This window comes from Monodelphis domestica, chromosome 8 (genome assembly GCF_027887165.1).
Source record: "Monodelphis domestica isolate mMonDom1 chromosome 8, mMonDom1.pri, whole genome shotgun sequence".
NCBI classification, from domain to species: Eukaryota; Metazoa; Chordata; class Mammalia; order Didelphimorphia; family Didelphidae; genus Monodelphis; species Monodelphis domestica.
Window position 1 is genome coordinate 2,746,779 of NC_077234.1, and position 13,099 is coordinate 2,759,877.

At 47.6% G+C, this 13,099-nt stretch overlaps 1 protein-coding gene across 17 annotated transcripts in view; it reads right to left on the bottom strand.

Moving 5' to 3' along the window:
* DLG1 (discs large MAGUK scaffold protein 1) overlaps positions 1–13,099 on the bottom strand; it is a 244,764-nt gene that overhangs the window by 14,021 nt on the left and 217,644 nt on the right. For 5 of the 17 annotated variants that reach the window (XM_056808360.1, XM_056808359.1, XM_056808357.1 and 2 more), the window contains 4 exons: positions 10,559–10,735; positions 7,848–7,917; positions 482–667; positions 91–124 (listed from right to left, as the gene is read on the bottom strand). In XM_056808360.1, the coding sequence (XP_056664338.1) occupies positions 91–124; positions 482–667; positions 7,848–7,917; positions 10,559–10,735 (467 nt within the window). The remainder of the gene's footprint in view (positions 1–90; positions 125–481; positions 668–7,847; positions 7,918–10,558; positions 10,736–13,099) is intronic. The other 12 variants (XM_056808371.1, XM_056808370.1, XM_056808366.1 and 9 more) reach the window with 4 other exon arrangements.

The following is a 13,099-nucleotide window of genomic DNA, read 5'->3' on the forward strand; positions in this document are numbered from 1 at the left end:
GTCTAGGTTATGAGGCTCCACTACCACTACACTGAGAACGATCTGGAAAAGTCAGGTCTGTCGATGGATGAGAGTATTTGGATCACTTACTCAGGCCTTTTGATCCCATGTCGTCAGGGATCTCCTGTAGAGAGTAGTCCCCAGAGAGCAAGCAATAAAAAGATAATCAAAGAAAACAGGCGTCAGTCATGTACAAACTGGGTGCTACAACAAGAGACAGTTCCAAGACCATGGCAGGTGAACACGCTTTACAGACACACGTCCCAGGGGCTCGAAGGCTTCCAGGGAATCGGCCCCATGAAAGAGACCAAAGAACCACCGCTTGTGGACAGACCCCAACGCTTTGGCATGGAGTTCTAGAAGGTAGACAGAGATCACCGCAGAGGTGAAAGCCAAATGAGTGCGGGGGCAGCCTGACAATTCCGCTGATGGTTACATGCCACGAGCCCCTGGGTGCCAAGCTGGAAGCTGGCTTCATCACCTGTGGCAGCTCTTGAAACTGTCTCCATGGTAACAGCCTCCCGTGGGTGAGAGATGGCGGCTCTTGGCTGGTGCCCGCATACTCACGGTCAAGGTCACTCGTTTCTTGCTCACTCTGGTCCTTGCTCTTGTAGAAGGGGAACTTTCGGGGAAAGAGGTTCTTTTTACGCTTGCCATTGAGTGACTGCTGAAGAAGAGAAGGGGGCAAAACAAAGGGGGTCTAACGTCGGTGTGGACAACGGCCCAGCCTAGCAGCCCTGGGGAAGCCGACTCTCTTGACCACAACATGCAGTTTAGAACTGAACTGAATTTTCATTTTCACCAAAAACAAAGTGATCTTTTGACCTTACCCCAACCCCTGGATTCAGCCATGGCATAGCAGAGAACATTCAAAGAGGTAAAGATCCGAAGTACGGCCTGGCTGCTGAAAATGGACATCTTGCTACTTGACTTAAGAAGAGAAAGAAGGCTTCTGATTGGCTAAGCCTCTACCAGAAGGCATCCCGTCCATCTTCTTCCCAGAACCTGTTCGGGTCATGTGTCTGAGGGCACCACAGGCCACTTGCCTTACAAGTGCCTGGCACTGAATCCCTATTCCCTTCCTTGTTATAGGGGAGAAAAAAAAGATAAAGGAGAGTGAGTGATGCCAATGACTGGTGCCTACTAAGTGTCTCCCAGGCTGAGCCCCTGAGGCTGAAGGGTCCTGGCAGGTCTGGGGGGGCGGGGCACGAGGGCAGCTTCACTCACACGGGCAATGTGGGCTTGTTTTCCTTCTTGGAATTCACAGTGAAAAAGACCCCCAGGAGGAGGGCAGGTTGAAAGCAGCAGCAGATCATTTAGAGATGCCAGGTGGCTTCTTCACCTATGGGGACTTGCGTGACAAAGCTGCTAAGTATCTTGAGTCCAAATTCTAGCGCAGGCCCAGAGACTCCAAATATAGACCCTTTCCCTGGCACTCACTCCTTCGGGGGATAAAGATATGAGATCATTCTTGGAAAATTACCCCAGTTTCCAGATTTGGCTTTCCCGAGGCATGCTACCCCCTTTGCTTATAGCTGCTTACGTGAGTTACCCATTTTTGCAGCATTCTTAAGAATTCTGAAAGAAAAAAAATCACAAAATCCTTCCTGGTCTGGTCTTTCTCCTCTGCCCAGACAGTGTAGGCACTGGCACCTCCACCCTGCCCAGTGTGGTGCCAAAGCTCTGCTTCTAATGTGGGATCCTTTTCCTCCTCTCTTTAAGACAGATTCAGATACCAGGTTTGACAAACCCAATTCTAATCCTCTCCCAAGAACAAAAGCAAAAAGGATTGAAGGAATCACCATTAGGGACATGAGAATCATCTGGGCATCCTGCTCCTTGGCTAATTTAAGGTATTCACAGGGGTGAATTGACTACTGCCATCATTTATTTTTCAATCTCTCTGGGTACTTAAAACCAAGCAATCCCAATCCCAGGGTGCTCTGGGGGGGGGCAGACACCTCAATTCTGGCTAGGCCCATTTCAAGGGGGTTCTCCTCTGGAATGCCAGGACCTCGTGGGTTTTGACCCAACATTCTGCTGCTTGCTAGTTAGTCTCAGGTCATCCCTTTTGGTGCATCTTGGCACGACTCCTCCTAATGACTGCTAAAACGTAGCCTCTCACCTCCAGTCCGTGACTCTCACTTGGTCATTTTGGGGTGACCCTGCTTTACCTTCCCTGGTGGACCTCCTCTTCTGATGGGCTTACTAAGAGCCTGGAGGAGGCCCGAGGAGAGTTCGCCTAGCTTTCAGCTAAAGAATGGATCTAGTTTCTTCCACTTCTGGTGGAGAGGTTAGGGGTAGAGAATAGTATGAGCCAGTGAATTTAGAACTGGGGACACAGTCAGTAGGCCCAGAGCATCATCATCAGTGGTTCAAGATCCCCCTTCAGGAGAGTGCCTCAGATGTTTACCTCATTTAGACACAAAACTGAAGGAAAGCCAACACCTTGAAAGGCTAGAATGTGGGGCTGAACCAAGCCAGATGGGTCTCAAAGAGGAGAAGTGTGAAGTCTTGGGTTCAAGAAAACAACGTGACAAATACAGCTTGGCTTGGGAAGTACGGGTTGATCCGTGCTCAATTGAGAAAGAATGAGGGTCTTTGGTGGGCTGTGCGCTTCCTATGTATGATATGATAGCCAAGAAAGGAAAGCTAATGGGAAGGTGCAAAAGACTCTCCTCTGCCCTGGGGAGACCACACTGGGGACTGGGCACCATGTGGGAAGTAATGATAAGGGGAATGGGTTCAGGACAACCGAGGTTCTCTTGCTATATGCTGGTGGGCGGAAGCAAATGGGCCTATTTATCCTGGAGAAGAACCTTCTTGGGAGAACCAAGAGCTGTCTGAGGGTCAGTGGGAATGAGACTTCTGCTTGGCCCTCAAGGATATAATCTAGAAGTAGTGGCAGACACAGACAAGAGTGGGCTTGCCATCAGGAACCATGTCCTCATTATCCAAGCTATCCCAAGGGAAATAAGGAACTGTTTGACAAAGTTGGCTGCTTCCAGAACTGGTGATGACCATTCTGCATTGTTATTCTAAACTGCACAGTTTAAATTCTAGTGAGAGTAATTTAGGATAAGAACACGCCACCTCTCCGAATCCAGAAAGTGAACTCGTTGGAGAAGGCGCCATGAAGATGCCTGCCCAGACCACACGCTGCACCAGAAGATCCAGAGTGAACTTTGGGATGTGGTGATCTGAACTGTGCGGGGTTGAATGCATTTGTTTTGTATGTATACTCTTATGCCCTAACTGGGCTGTTGTCAATGAGCCTAGCAATCATGGGTTTTGTTCTCTTTTCCTTTTATCCCCAAATTATTGTAATTTCAAAGTTGATCATGTTTACAAGATCCATTGATTGGAGGGACTGGTCTTCCACTGGATCTCAAGGAGGAATGTATAATTGAAAATCTGTTACCCTAAAAAAGAACTACATTTCCTGGGAGCCCACTGACTTCCTGTTATTCCGAATAGATGGAATAAATTGAGTGGGTAGGCCTCCTCCTCCCTCTTTTTGGCCCTGTCTGCTAGCATGGTGGTGGTGAGTGGGGATTTTGAAATGGCTGATCAGCCACGGGCACGTGGTCTTTATTTCATATCCTCTTTATTCCTTGATTTCTAATGATCATTAATAAATCTCCTAAAATATGATACTTTTATTATTGAGATGTAATTTTAACTTTCATAATTCACTGGGTATGCTGGTCAGATCCAGCTCAGACTGGCTGGCCTCTTAGATCCTTGGGGTGGTCTCCTTTGGGGGTTTCCTCCTTCATGGCCACCTGCCTCACCCCCTTCCAGTTCCCTACTGCCTGGCTGGCTCCTTCCCTGCTGTCTACAAAGGTGCTCAGGGGGAAAGAACCAACAAACTGGTTGTCCTGGATTCTCTTGGTCATCTCCTCATAGCATCATTCTCTCATTTGCCTCCCAGTGTCAAGCTCCTGGAAAAGAATAGCCTAGCTTGCCTCAACTCCTTACTTCCTCCAACTGACCTCTCAAGCCCGTTGCAATTTACTTGCCAAGCCCACAGCTATCGCCATGGTGACCAGGGACCTCATATGTCCTTGTGCAGGCTCAAATACTGCTGACCGAGTCCTCCCGCTGGACACCCTCTCTTTCACACATAGCTCCTTCCTGGGTCCCTTCCTATCTGATGGTTCCTTCTTCATCTTTGGATGACAGACATGAGGAGGCAGTTTGCTATGTGGAGCCAAAGTGGACAGGGCCCTGGACTTGGGAGCCAGATACCCAAGTCTGAGTTCCGTATCAGATACTTTCTAGTTATGTGATCCAGGGCAAGTCACTTAGCCAGTCTATGCCTCGGTGTTCTCATGTGAAAAATGGGCCTAATAAGAACCACATTTACTCCCAGGGCCGTTGGTGAGAGGATCAAATGACATACAAATATGTAAAGTGCTAAGTGCTAAAAGTGCTATAGAAATGTTAGCTATCATCATCACTGTTATGAATTCTAATTGTTGTCTTTTGGGATCGCTCCCTTCCTCTGCCTGAGGTCTTCCCTGATCCCTCCTCCCCCTCTGATGTGTCCAGACCTCTCTGGTTTTCCTTGGTGTCCCCCCCAGAGCTGGGCCCTGTACAGGCCACACTCCCGGACAAGCCTCCGCCCCTCCCTTAGTAGCACACATACTCTTCATGAGCAGGGACTAGATTGGCAGGGATGGGAGGTTGAGGCTGCTCAGTGCCGAGGGCAACTCCTCTCAATCGGACAGATTTGTCCGAGTCGACTTCCTTAATTTTGTCTTTGAGCAAAATGAGGCTTTCCTACCTGCCTCAGGCTGTGTGCACAGTGATACCCAACACAGGCCACATCCACGGGAGGGACTGTCTGGAGTTGACTACGTTTTACTCATTTCTCCAGAGGCAGGAAGGAAGAAGGAAACAGGAAGGGCACCGTCCCAGTTTCTCTCAAGTTCTGTCTAGGACTACAGCCTGTGCAAACTCAGATCCAAGACCCAACATTTGAATGGGGGAAAGAAGACCTTTGGTTTCCTTGGAGACCCCCAAGCACTCTCTCCTTGTTCTAAACCCCCAACTCTCCCACAGGGGCATCTGTCGTTGTCATTTCAGTGACCCAGATAGGGCTTGGTCTCATCTCGAGCATAGTTTGTGGTGGAGGTGAAGGGCAAAATGGCTTTCATTCCGATCGGAAGTCAGAATTACTACGATCACCTCGAAGTGACCTGCATTTTCAGAGACCCGGCAGTAACTCGGTCCGGCTCGGTTCTGTCTAAAAACTCGAAATGCCCGCCACTCTTGCACGGCAGATTCTCTCTTAGTCAAGGAAAGGATGCCATAATCAATGTCTCAGGAGGAAACCATTCTATGTGGGACAAAATTCAAGGGAAGGAATGTGACCTGTGGACGATCTGCCAAGTAGCATCTTTGGGGTAAAGAGCCTTGACCGAACTCAAACAGAAAAGAAAGGGCCATGGAAGCACTTTGGGACAAGAAGCGAATCTTTAAGATACGGAACGTTTTTGAAAAACGTATGGACTCAGCCTGTTTGTTCAGGGCAGAAGAATGGCTGGGGTTGAGCTTAGCCAAATCTGGTTGTTCTTGGCTAGACCGCCCACCAAAACAACTTCCTTCCCCCGTCTTACTGCATATATCGTGGTCAGAGTCAGTTTCACAGCAAACCACCAAAAGAAACATGAAATTTAGAAAGTCTGGAGTCATGGCCGGAAAAAATCCAAGTGAGGCATCTTAAGGACGTCACGGGAACACCGAAGATGCAGAATTGCGGGTTAGTTGAAAGGTATTAATTGTATTAAAATGACTATTAACTCGTCCTTGGCGAGCTGAAGAATTTAGCACAAGTGAAGGCAGCCCAAGCAAAAAGCAAGCACGCGCAGAGAGCCCAGCGGTGAGGGAACGCGCGCGCCTGCCAGGTTCTCCATTTCCCGCAAAGAAAGCTAAGCTGCCGCGGAGCACCGCTCACCACCAATGCTGCCGGCACGTGAACTCGTAAGTGAGAGGCAGGAGGCTAAGAGTCCATAAAGATGCCCAAATAGAACTCGGGGGCAAATGGTACATCGTACCTGACCCTCTGAAAGAAGCACGGATGCAAGTCTAAGCGAGACGCCAGAAGCGCAAGTCAGAAGAAAGGTGGGGACAGAAGAGGCCACAGAGACAGGAAGGCAGGCAGTTCTCTATCAATGGCAAGCGTATCGCCCCCACTCCTATCATGCATGTTCTGGGTGCTGCTGTTAGGACACAGGGACTGTGGACAAACTGGGTTATAGTCAACCAATGAGGCTACGATTTCAACACGGTTAATCCAGTTAACCACTTACAGCTTTATAAGTTACAACATGCAATTCACTGTCACGGAGACATACTTACTGTGGAACCACCACAGAGATGAGGAAACACAAGCCAAAGCCCCCCAGCTTGTGCAGCCCTCAGAACTGTTCCCGGGTCCCCTTCTTGTGGAAATCAAGTCCTCCTTTCTGACGTGGCTCAGGACTCAACACAGTTACAACTCTCGGGACTTTCAGGGCTCTCCTGCTCTGACCCCATCACAGACTCATGTTGGCGGGGGCAGATTTTATGGCCACAAAGAATACGAATTCTCAGCTAAAAGCTCAGCTCAAGATGAGTCTCCCACAGGTCTAGAACATATCCAAGGCGTATGTGTTGGCAGCGAATGCTGCCTCTTAGCCCTCAAGGAATCTCTTAGGAAGCCCTGGGTCCCTAGAGAAGGCTACAGAATACTTTCCAAGTCACGAGGGTCCTTTCTGGGGGCGGGGGGTGGGGAGGAGAGGCCAGGAGAGACAACAAGAATCTCGGAGATCGTTTAGGTTTTCACTTGGCCCAAGAGCACGAAGCGGGGATTGAATCTCTCTCCTGCTCCCTGAACTGAAAACGTACCCAGATGGCATTTGAGTCTCACAAACTCTTTGCGTGGACCACGGCATTTGGCTTTCGGAGTGTAACCCAGGTGACTATAGGCGCTCGGTGAAGGTCCGAGTGCAAGTGTTCACTGGCATTCACCAAACAGCGGTTGGCTTTCTGGAAGTCTGAAAAGTGCATTATCTTCACTGCCAGGGCCCTACGTTCTGCCTCTGATCCTAACAAGATTCCTATTACGGCCTTTCACTGGCCACTGCAGCAGACGGGTTCTAAAGACGCCCAGTGCAGGCGGATCTGTGTGACCTTTCTTGGGACACTGATCAGGGCATCATCTGAAATTCAAAGGTCATTTGGGCTTCCAAAATAAGACTGCAGCAATCATAAATCTGCAGTGATCTCAGAAACAACCAGGACAGTTCGAGGAATTTATGCACAGTGTCCTTTTTTTAAAAACCTTTACCTTCTGCCTTAGAACCAATAGGCAGAAGAGTGGTTAGGGCTAAACAATGGGGGTTAAGTGACTTGCCCAGGGTCACACAGCTAGGAAGTTTCTGAGGCCAGATCGGAATCCAGGACCTTCTGCATCTGGGCCTGGCTCTCCATCCACTGAGCCACCCAGCTGCCCCCACCTAGTGTTCTTGTAACGACAGTCTTACAGTCTGAGTTCTTCTGACCCACTCAAGGGTTCACCCTGGAATTATTCTCCCATTATTAGTGACAAGAATGCCAAATAATTCTGGCAAGAATCTGTCTTTCAGAAATAAGACCATTAGTAAAAAAGCCGTGGCTAAGAATAGTTTTAGTCAACATAATTTTGGGGAAACTATACTCATTTCTAAAAGAAGAATAGAACTATGAGTTTGTTTGACAAAAAGATCCTCCTTAGTTTAACCATCTAGATCAAGCAAAATAATAGACAACCATTGTTATTCAGAGTCATGTCACTTAAAATGTCAAGATGTCACACTTACCCCTTTATCTCCTCTTGTTTTAGAATTGAATTTCACTGTTTTTAACCGTGCTCGTTCTTTCTTCTCAACTCTGCCAAAGACCAAAACACCACAACTGAATCTCACACGTCCCTAATGGTGTCACGTGGAAGATCACCAAAGCCACGACCTCAACGGATAGCCATTTCCCCAATGATGTGATCCAAATTGTTAATGATAACATCTAAGCCTTTAAGCAAAATAATTTAAATGAAAGAAGTGTTGTTCTTTTCTTGATTAAGTCCAGCTGGACCCTCACTGCTCCCTAGTAATCCTTTCCAATCCTCTGTCTCTCCGCCTCACCCTCTTTGGTGTCTGGTCTAATCCTTTCTCCTAAGGCTCTGCTCCAGGTGAGCCTTCCTCCTCCATCATCCCTTCTTGGAGGCACAAAGGTACCAGTCAGTTTGCAGGCTGGGCATCTCCATCAAGCCACAAAGTATCATTTCTCTCATCTAAAGCTGCTTACTTGTCCTGGAAGGCGATCACTGAAAAGCTCTAATGCTCTTGTGGGTGGATGACCAGCAGGTTACCGACTCCTGAGACCCACGGTCATGCAGCAGGCACCTCTGGGAAACTTAACATCATTGGGGGGACTTCAGAGCTCTCACCTTTCTGACACTAGTCTTGTAGTGAGGCATTATTAAAGCAAGGACTGAACAGGAACAGGGAAGCTAAGGGTGTTCTCAAAAAGAGGGTGGGCTAATCACTCGGTGAAGGTGAAAAGATCCTCGAGGGCTGATGGCTTCACAGTATCAAAAAAAAAGTAGAAAGGAGGCCCTCTGGCATGTTGGATGGACCCCCACTCTCAGCCGAGTCTTGCCTCACAATTCAGAGAAAAAAATGAAGCCCTTTTGCTGTGAGCTTCCCCCGTGCCTCTCTCCCTCGGCTGCCCTCTCCTTCTTTACTCCTATCTCCCATGAGGAGGAACTGACCACCTCAGTTCCTCCAACAGGTCACCTTCCCTGCCATCCCTCTCAGCTACCTTCACTCTCCCCACGCCAGTCCCCACAAGCAATGGCCATATGTCCCCCAAACAGATAAAACCTTCACTTGGCCCTTCTCTCCCTGCTAACCACGGCCCCCTGTGGCTAAACTCCTAGAAGAGGCAGCTACACTAGGTGCCACCCCCTACTTTAACCCCTTACAATCTGGTTTCTGATGTCATCCTTCATTCCATTCCTGGCCTGACTCCTGGCCTTTTCTCCATCTTGATCCTCCTTGACGCTCTCTTATTGCTCAGTTCTCAGGACACGCCATTCTCCTGGCTGTCCTCCTCCATTTCTGACTGCTCCTTCTCTGTGCCCTTTGTTGGATCTGCATCCACCAACCGCGGGTGTTCTGACCTGGGCCCTCTTCTCTCCTATCCTACCTCACTGGGTGATCTCCTCAGCCTCCAAGGGTTCAATGACCATCTCCTGTCCTGCCCTAAGAGCTCTGTTGACCTGAAGCCTCCTATCTCCAACTGCTTTTGAGACATCTCGGATTGGATGTCTGGTAGACGTCGGAAGCTCAGCAGGAGTAGAACTGAATTCAGCATCTTTCCCCCAGGCCCTTAGAACGGACCTAAAGGTTAGCCTGCATCCTTGATGACCTCCCATTCCCTCATATCTAGCTGCTTGCCAATTGTTCCTTTTACTATCTTGCCCATACTCTTCCCTTCTCTCCTGACACTGCCATCCTCCTGGCACAGGTCCTCAACCACCTCACACCCGGACTATTCCAATAGGTGGGTCTGCCCGCCTCTGATCCGTCCTAAGGAAAAGGTCTATGCCCCCGGCCCCGGCCCCAGGGGCTCCCAATCTTCTCCTGGATCAGACAGAAAATGTTCTGTTTGACTTCCTGACCTGGCTCCCTCCTACCTCTCTCCAGACTCCTCACACCTGACTTCCCCACAGGTACTTTTTGACCCAGTGACCTGGCCTCCCAGCTCTCCCACAAACAAGACTCTCCATCTCTCAGCTCCAGGCAGTCTCTCGGGCCATCCTCCAACCCCGAAAGGCTTTCCCTCCTCTGCATTAACTACTGACCTCCTTGGCTTCTTGAATTCCCAACTAAAATCTGACCTTCAACGGGAAGATTTTTCCAATCTTTTTTTCTCTTTCCAATATTTGCTATTTCCCTTGTTTGCAGATGATACTTGTTTGCTTCTGACTCTTCAATTAAACTGAGCTCCTTGAGGGGCAGGGGCCGTCTCTTGTCACATCCCCAGCCCTTGACACAGTACCTGGAATATGGTAGGCACTGAAACGTCTATTGACTGGCTGACTGCACTCTCTATCACTGAAGGGACCACCCATTTTCACTGAGTCTGTTGGCAATGAGTACCGAAACCTCAGATTACACAGGCAAATGAAGGTATGCGAACACATGTGGGAATGTGTGCATGTAAGCTCCTAAAGGGCAGGGCTCTACCAAGGCTTTCTCCTCCCTTTTCTAACTGCTCGAAGCTCAAGAGCAAGTTACCTAACCCCCTTGACTCCAATGGCTTCGACAGTCCAAGTAACTGCTGCTGGAGCTACCAAACCTTCCAAGAGAGTGCTTATTGCCATGGTACCTAGAAAGGCATGTTGGCTTCTAAGGAAATCATCAATTCAAAAGGAAAATTGAAATGGGGATTAAGAGCTTTATTTGCTGCTCATGGCAGTCAACTTCAATCTATAGACATTCCCAAGACTCAACCTAAATAAAAGTACCTTCGTTTACTGGGAATCACACCGATTTCACCACTCTCGCCGTCTGGGGTCACCTGCCTGGCTTGCCACCATTCATCGTCGGAAGCATTGATGACGTGGAGGATGTCTCCAAATTTGAAATTCAGTCCTTGACTAGGAAGGCCACTGTCTTTAGTCTTGTCATAATCAAAAAGGGCTCTAAGATTTAGAAGAGAAGTTCCATGTCAAGTCAACCAGAAAGAGCAGATAAGGCCCATGAATCAAACCAGGGTCATCTGGGATGAAGGACTTGGAAAAGAGGCCAGCAAAGCGCAACCGTGGCGATGTGTCCCCTAACGTCTGCTTTCCAGTTCCATACCCCTAATTACGTGCCTAAGTATAGACTTTTGCTTTTCAGAATTTCGTAATTTCTTCACTCAGGATTGTGAGTGAGTCTGTGCTCTTGGCTAGAGAATTTGATATACACACATATACAGGCATACATGCATTTATATACAGATATTGTTCATAAATGGGTTTTCTTCCTGTGTTAAAACATCCGGGCATTGAGAATTCCACTCTCCCTCCCCAGCCCACCTGGGAGTCAGAATTAGCCATTCCTTTGAGGAATCCCAAGAGAAAAACCATAAGCATGTCTACAGGGCCCCGAAGGACGAGGGTAAACCAGGGTCATTTTCTAACATCTGCAAGACAATTGGCATGTATCTCATTCTTCTTCCTGGTGGCGTGGGTTTTGCTTTTGCTTGAGATCAGCTGAGGTCTCGTCCACATCCTCTTTACCCAAGAGTCACCTCATAATTCAGTGACCGTCGAGGTTTGGACAACAACCCCCTCAGTAGCTGGCCTTTCACCTCCCCTTTGACAGCCAACTCTGAGTAGAATGGGCCATGTTCACTTGATTCCCAAACCTCCCTCCACCACTCACTGTGCTCAAAGGTCCCAGTGGCATGGAAGGGCCAGCAGGGGGGACTTTCTCCATCATGAACCAAAGAAAGGATTTTTATTCTTTAAAAAGGGAAAAGCTTTTGGACAGCTGTCTTTGGAGTTGTCCCATCATCACCCCAACTTGTAGCAACTTGTGCCTAGCTCCAGCTGGTTGAAAATCATATTGTTTTCAACAACTGTCTTTGGACAGCTGAATCTTGGGGGAAGCTTTCCTTTCACCCTCCTCAGTGTGGACACAGAGGTACCATGTAAGCACAGGCATTGGCCAGGGCGCAGAGAAAGTGAAAGGGGCAAGAGGAACTGTCTGAAGGAGCTCACAAAGCGATCATTCCAATGGCAGCAGTGAGTGGCCCCAATGTATGTGGCTTTAGAAAAGTTCACCTTTGGCTTGATACATTTTTATTAACCAACTCAGGACAACCAGAGCTCTGCAAAGCATCTCCAAAGATTATATTCAAAAAGAAAGATTAGGAAGGAAAGAGCAAAATAACACCAGCAAAGGAACACAAATTCCTGGAGAACACAGAGGGGGATGCCATTTCAATGGAGCTGAGGTCTGTGATTTGTTCTCTGACCCATTTTTTTTTAGGAAAAGATTCTTAGTCTTTCTACTGCCTTTTGCTTAATGTAATTTTTAGTGCATTATGGTCTGAAAGGATGTACTTAATATTTTGGCTTTTCCACATTTGGATTGTGAGGTTTTTGTGCCTATTATATGGTCAATTTTGTGGAGGCACCATGTGATGCCAAGGAGAAAAGTACATTTCTTTCTATTCCCATTCAGTTTTCTCCAGAGGTCCATTATACGTAACTTTCCCAAAGTTTTATTTATCTCCTTAATTTCTTTATTTATTTTTGGTTTGGATTTATTAGCTGAGGTTCCCCACTAGTAAAGTTTTATTTTGCTATTTCCTCCTGTCACTCTTATAATTTCTCCTTTAGGAATCTGAATGCTATGCCATAGGTTTAATATTGATACTATTTCATTGTGTATGGCACCTTTCATCAAGATGTAAATTCTTTCCGAATCTCTTTTGATTAGATTAGTTTTTACTTCTGCTTTATCTGAAATCATGATCGCCACCCCTGTTTTTTCACTTTGGCTTGAAGCATTTATGGATTATGGTCTGGATTATGCTCCAGGCCCTTACTTTTAATGTTTTTTTCAGTCCCTTTACTTTTATTGTCTCAACCCGATTTAAATTTGTTTCTTGCAGACAGTATATTGTAGGATTTGGGTTTTTAATCTACTCCGCCATCTTCTTCCTTTTTTATGGGAAAGTTCACCCTATTCACATTCAGTTATAATTACTGCCTATTTCCTTCCATCTTATTTTCCCCTTTAGGGCTAAAGTCTGCCCAGGGCTTTAGAAGACCATGTCACTCATTCCCTCAACCCACTCTTATTAAAAAACAGGCAGTATGGCTCAGTGAGTCCAGTCTTAGACCAGAAGGCACAAGCTTCTGTCTTCTGATCTTTTCCCAACCATTGGCCAGGCACCTGCTCCCAAGAATGTTGGTGAAGCTCCAGAGAGAGGACCCATGTCAAACATTAGAAATGCTTGAGATTGTCACTATCACTGCATGGGAGTTTCTCTCAAACAACCATGGGGAAGG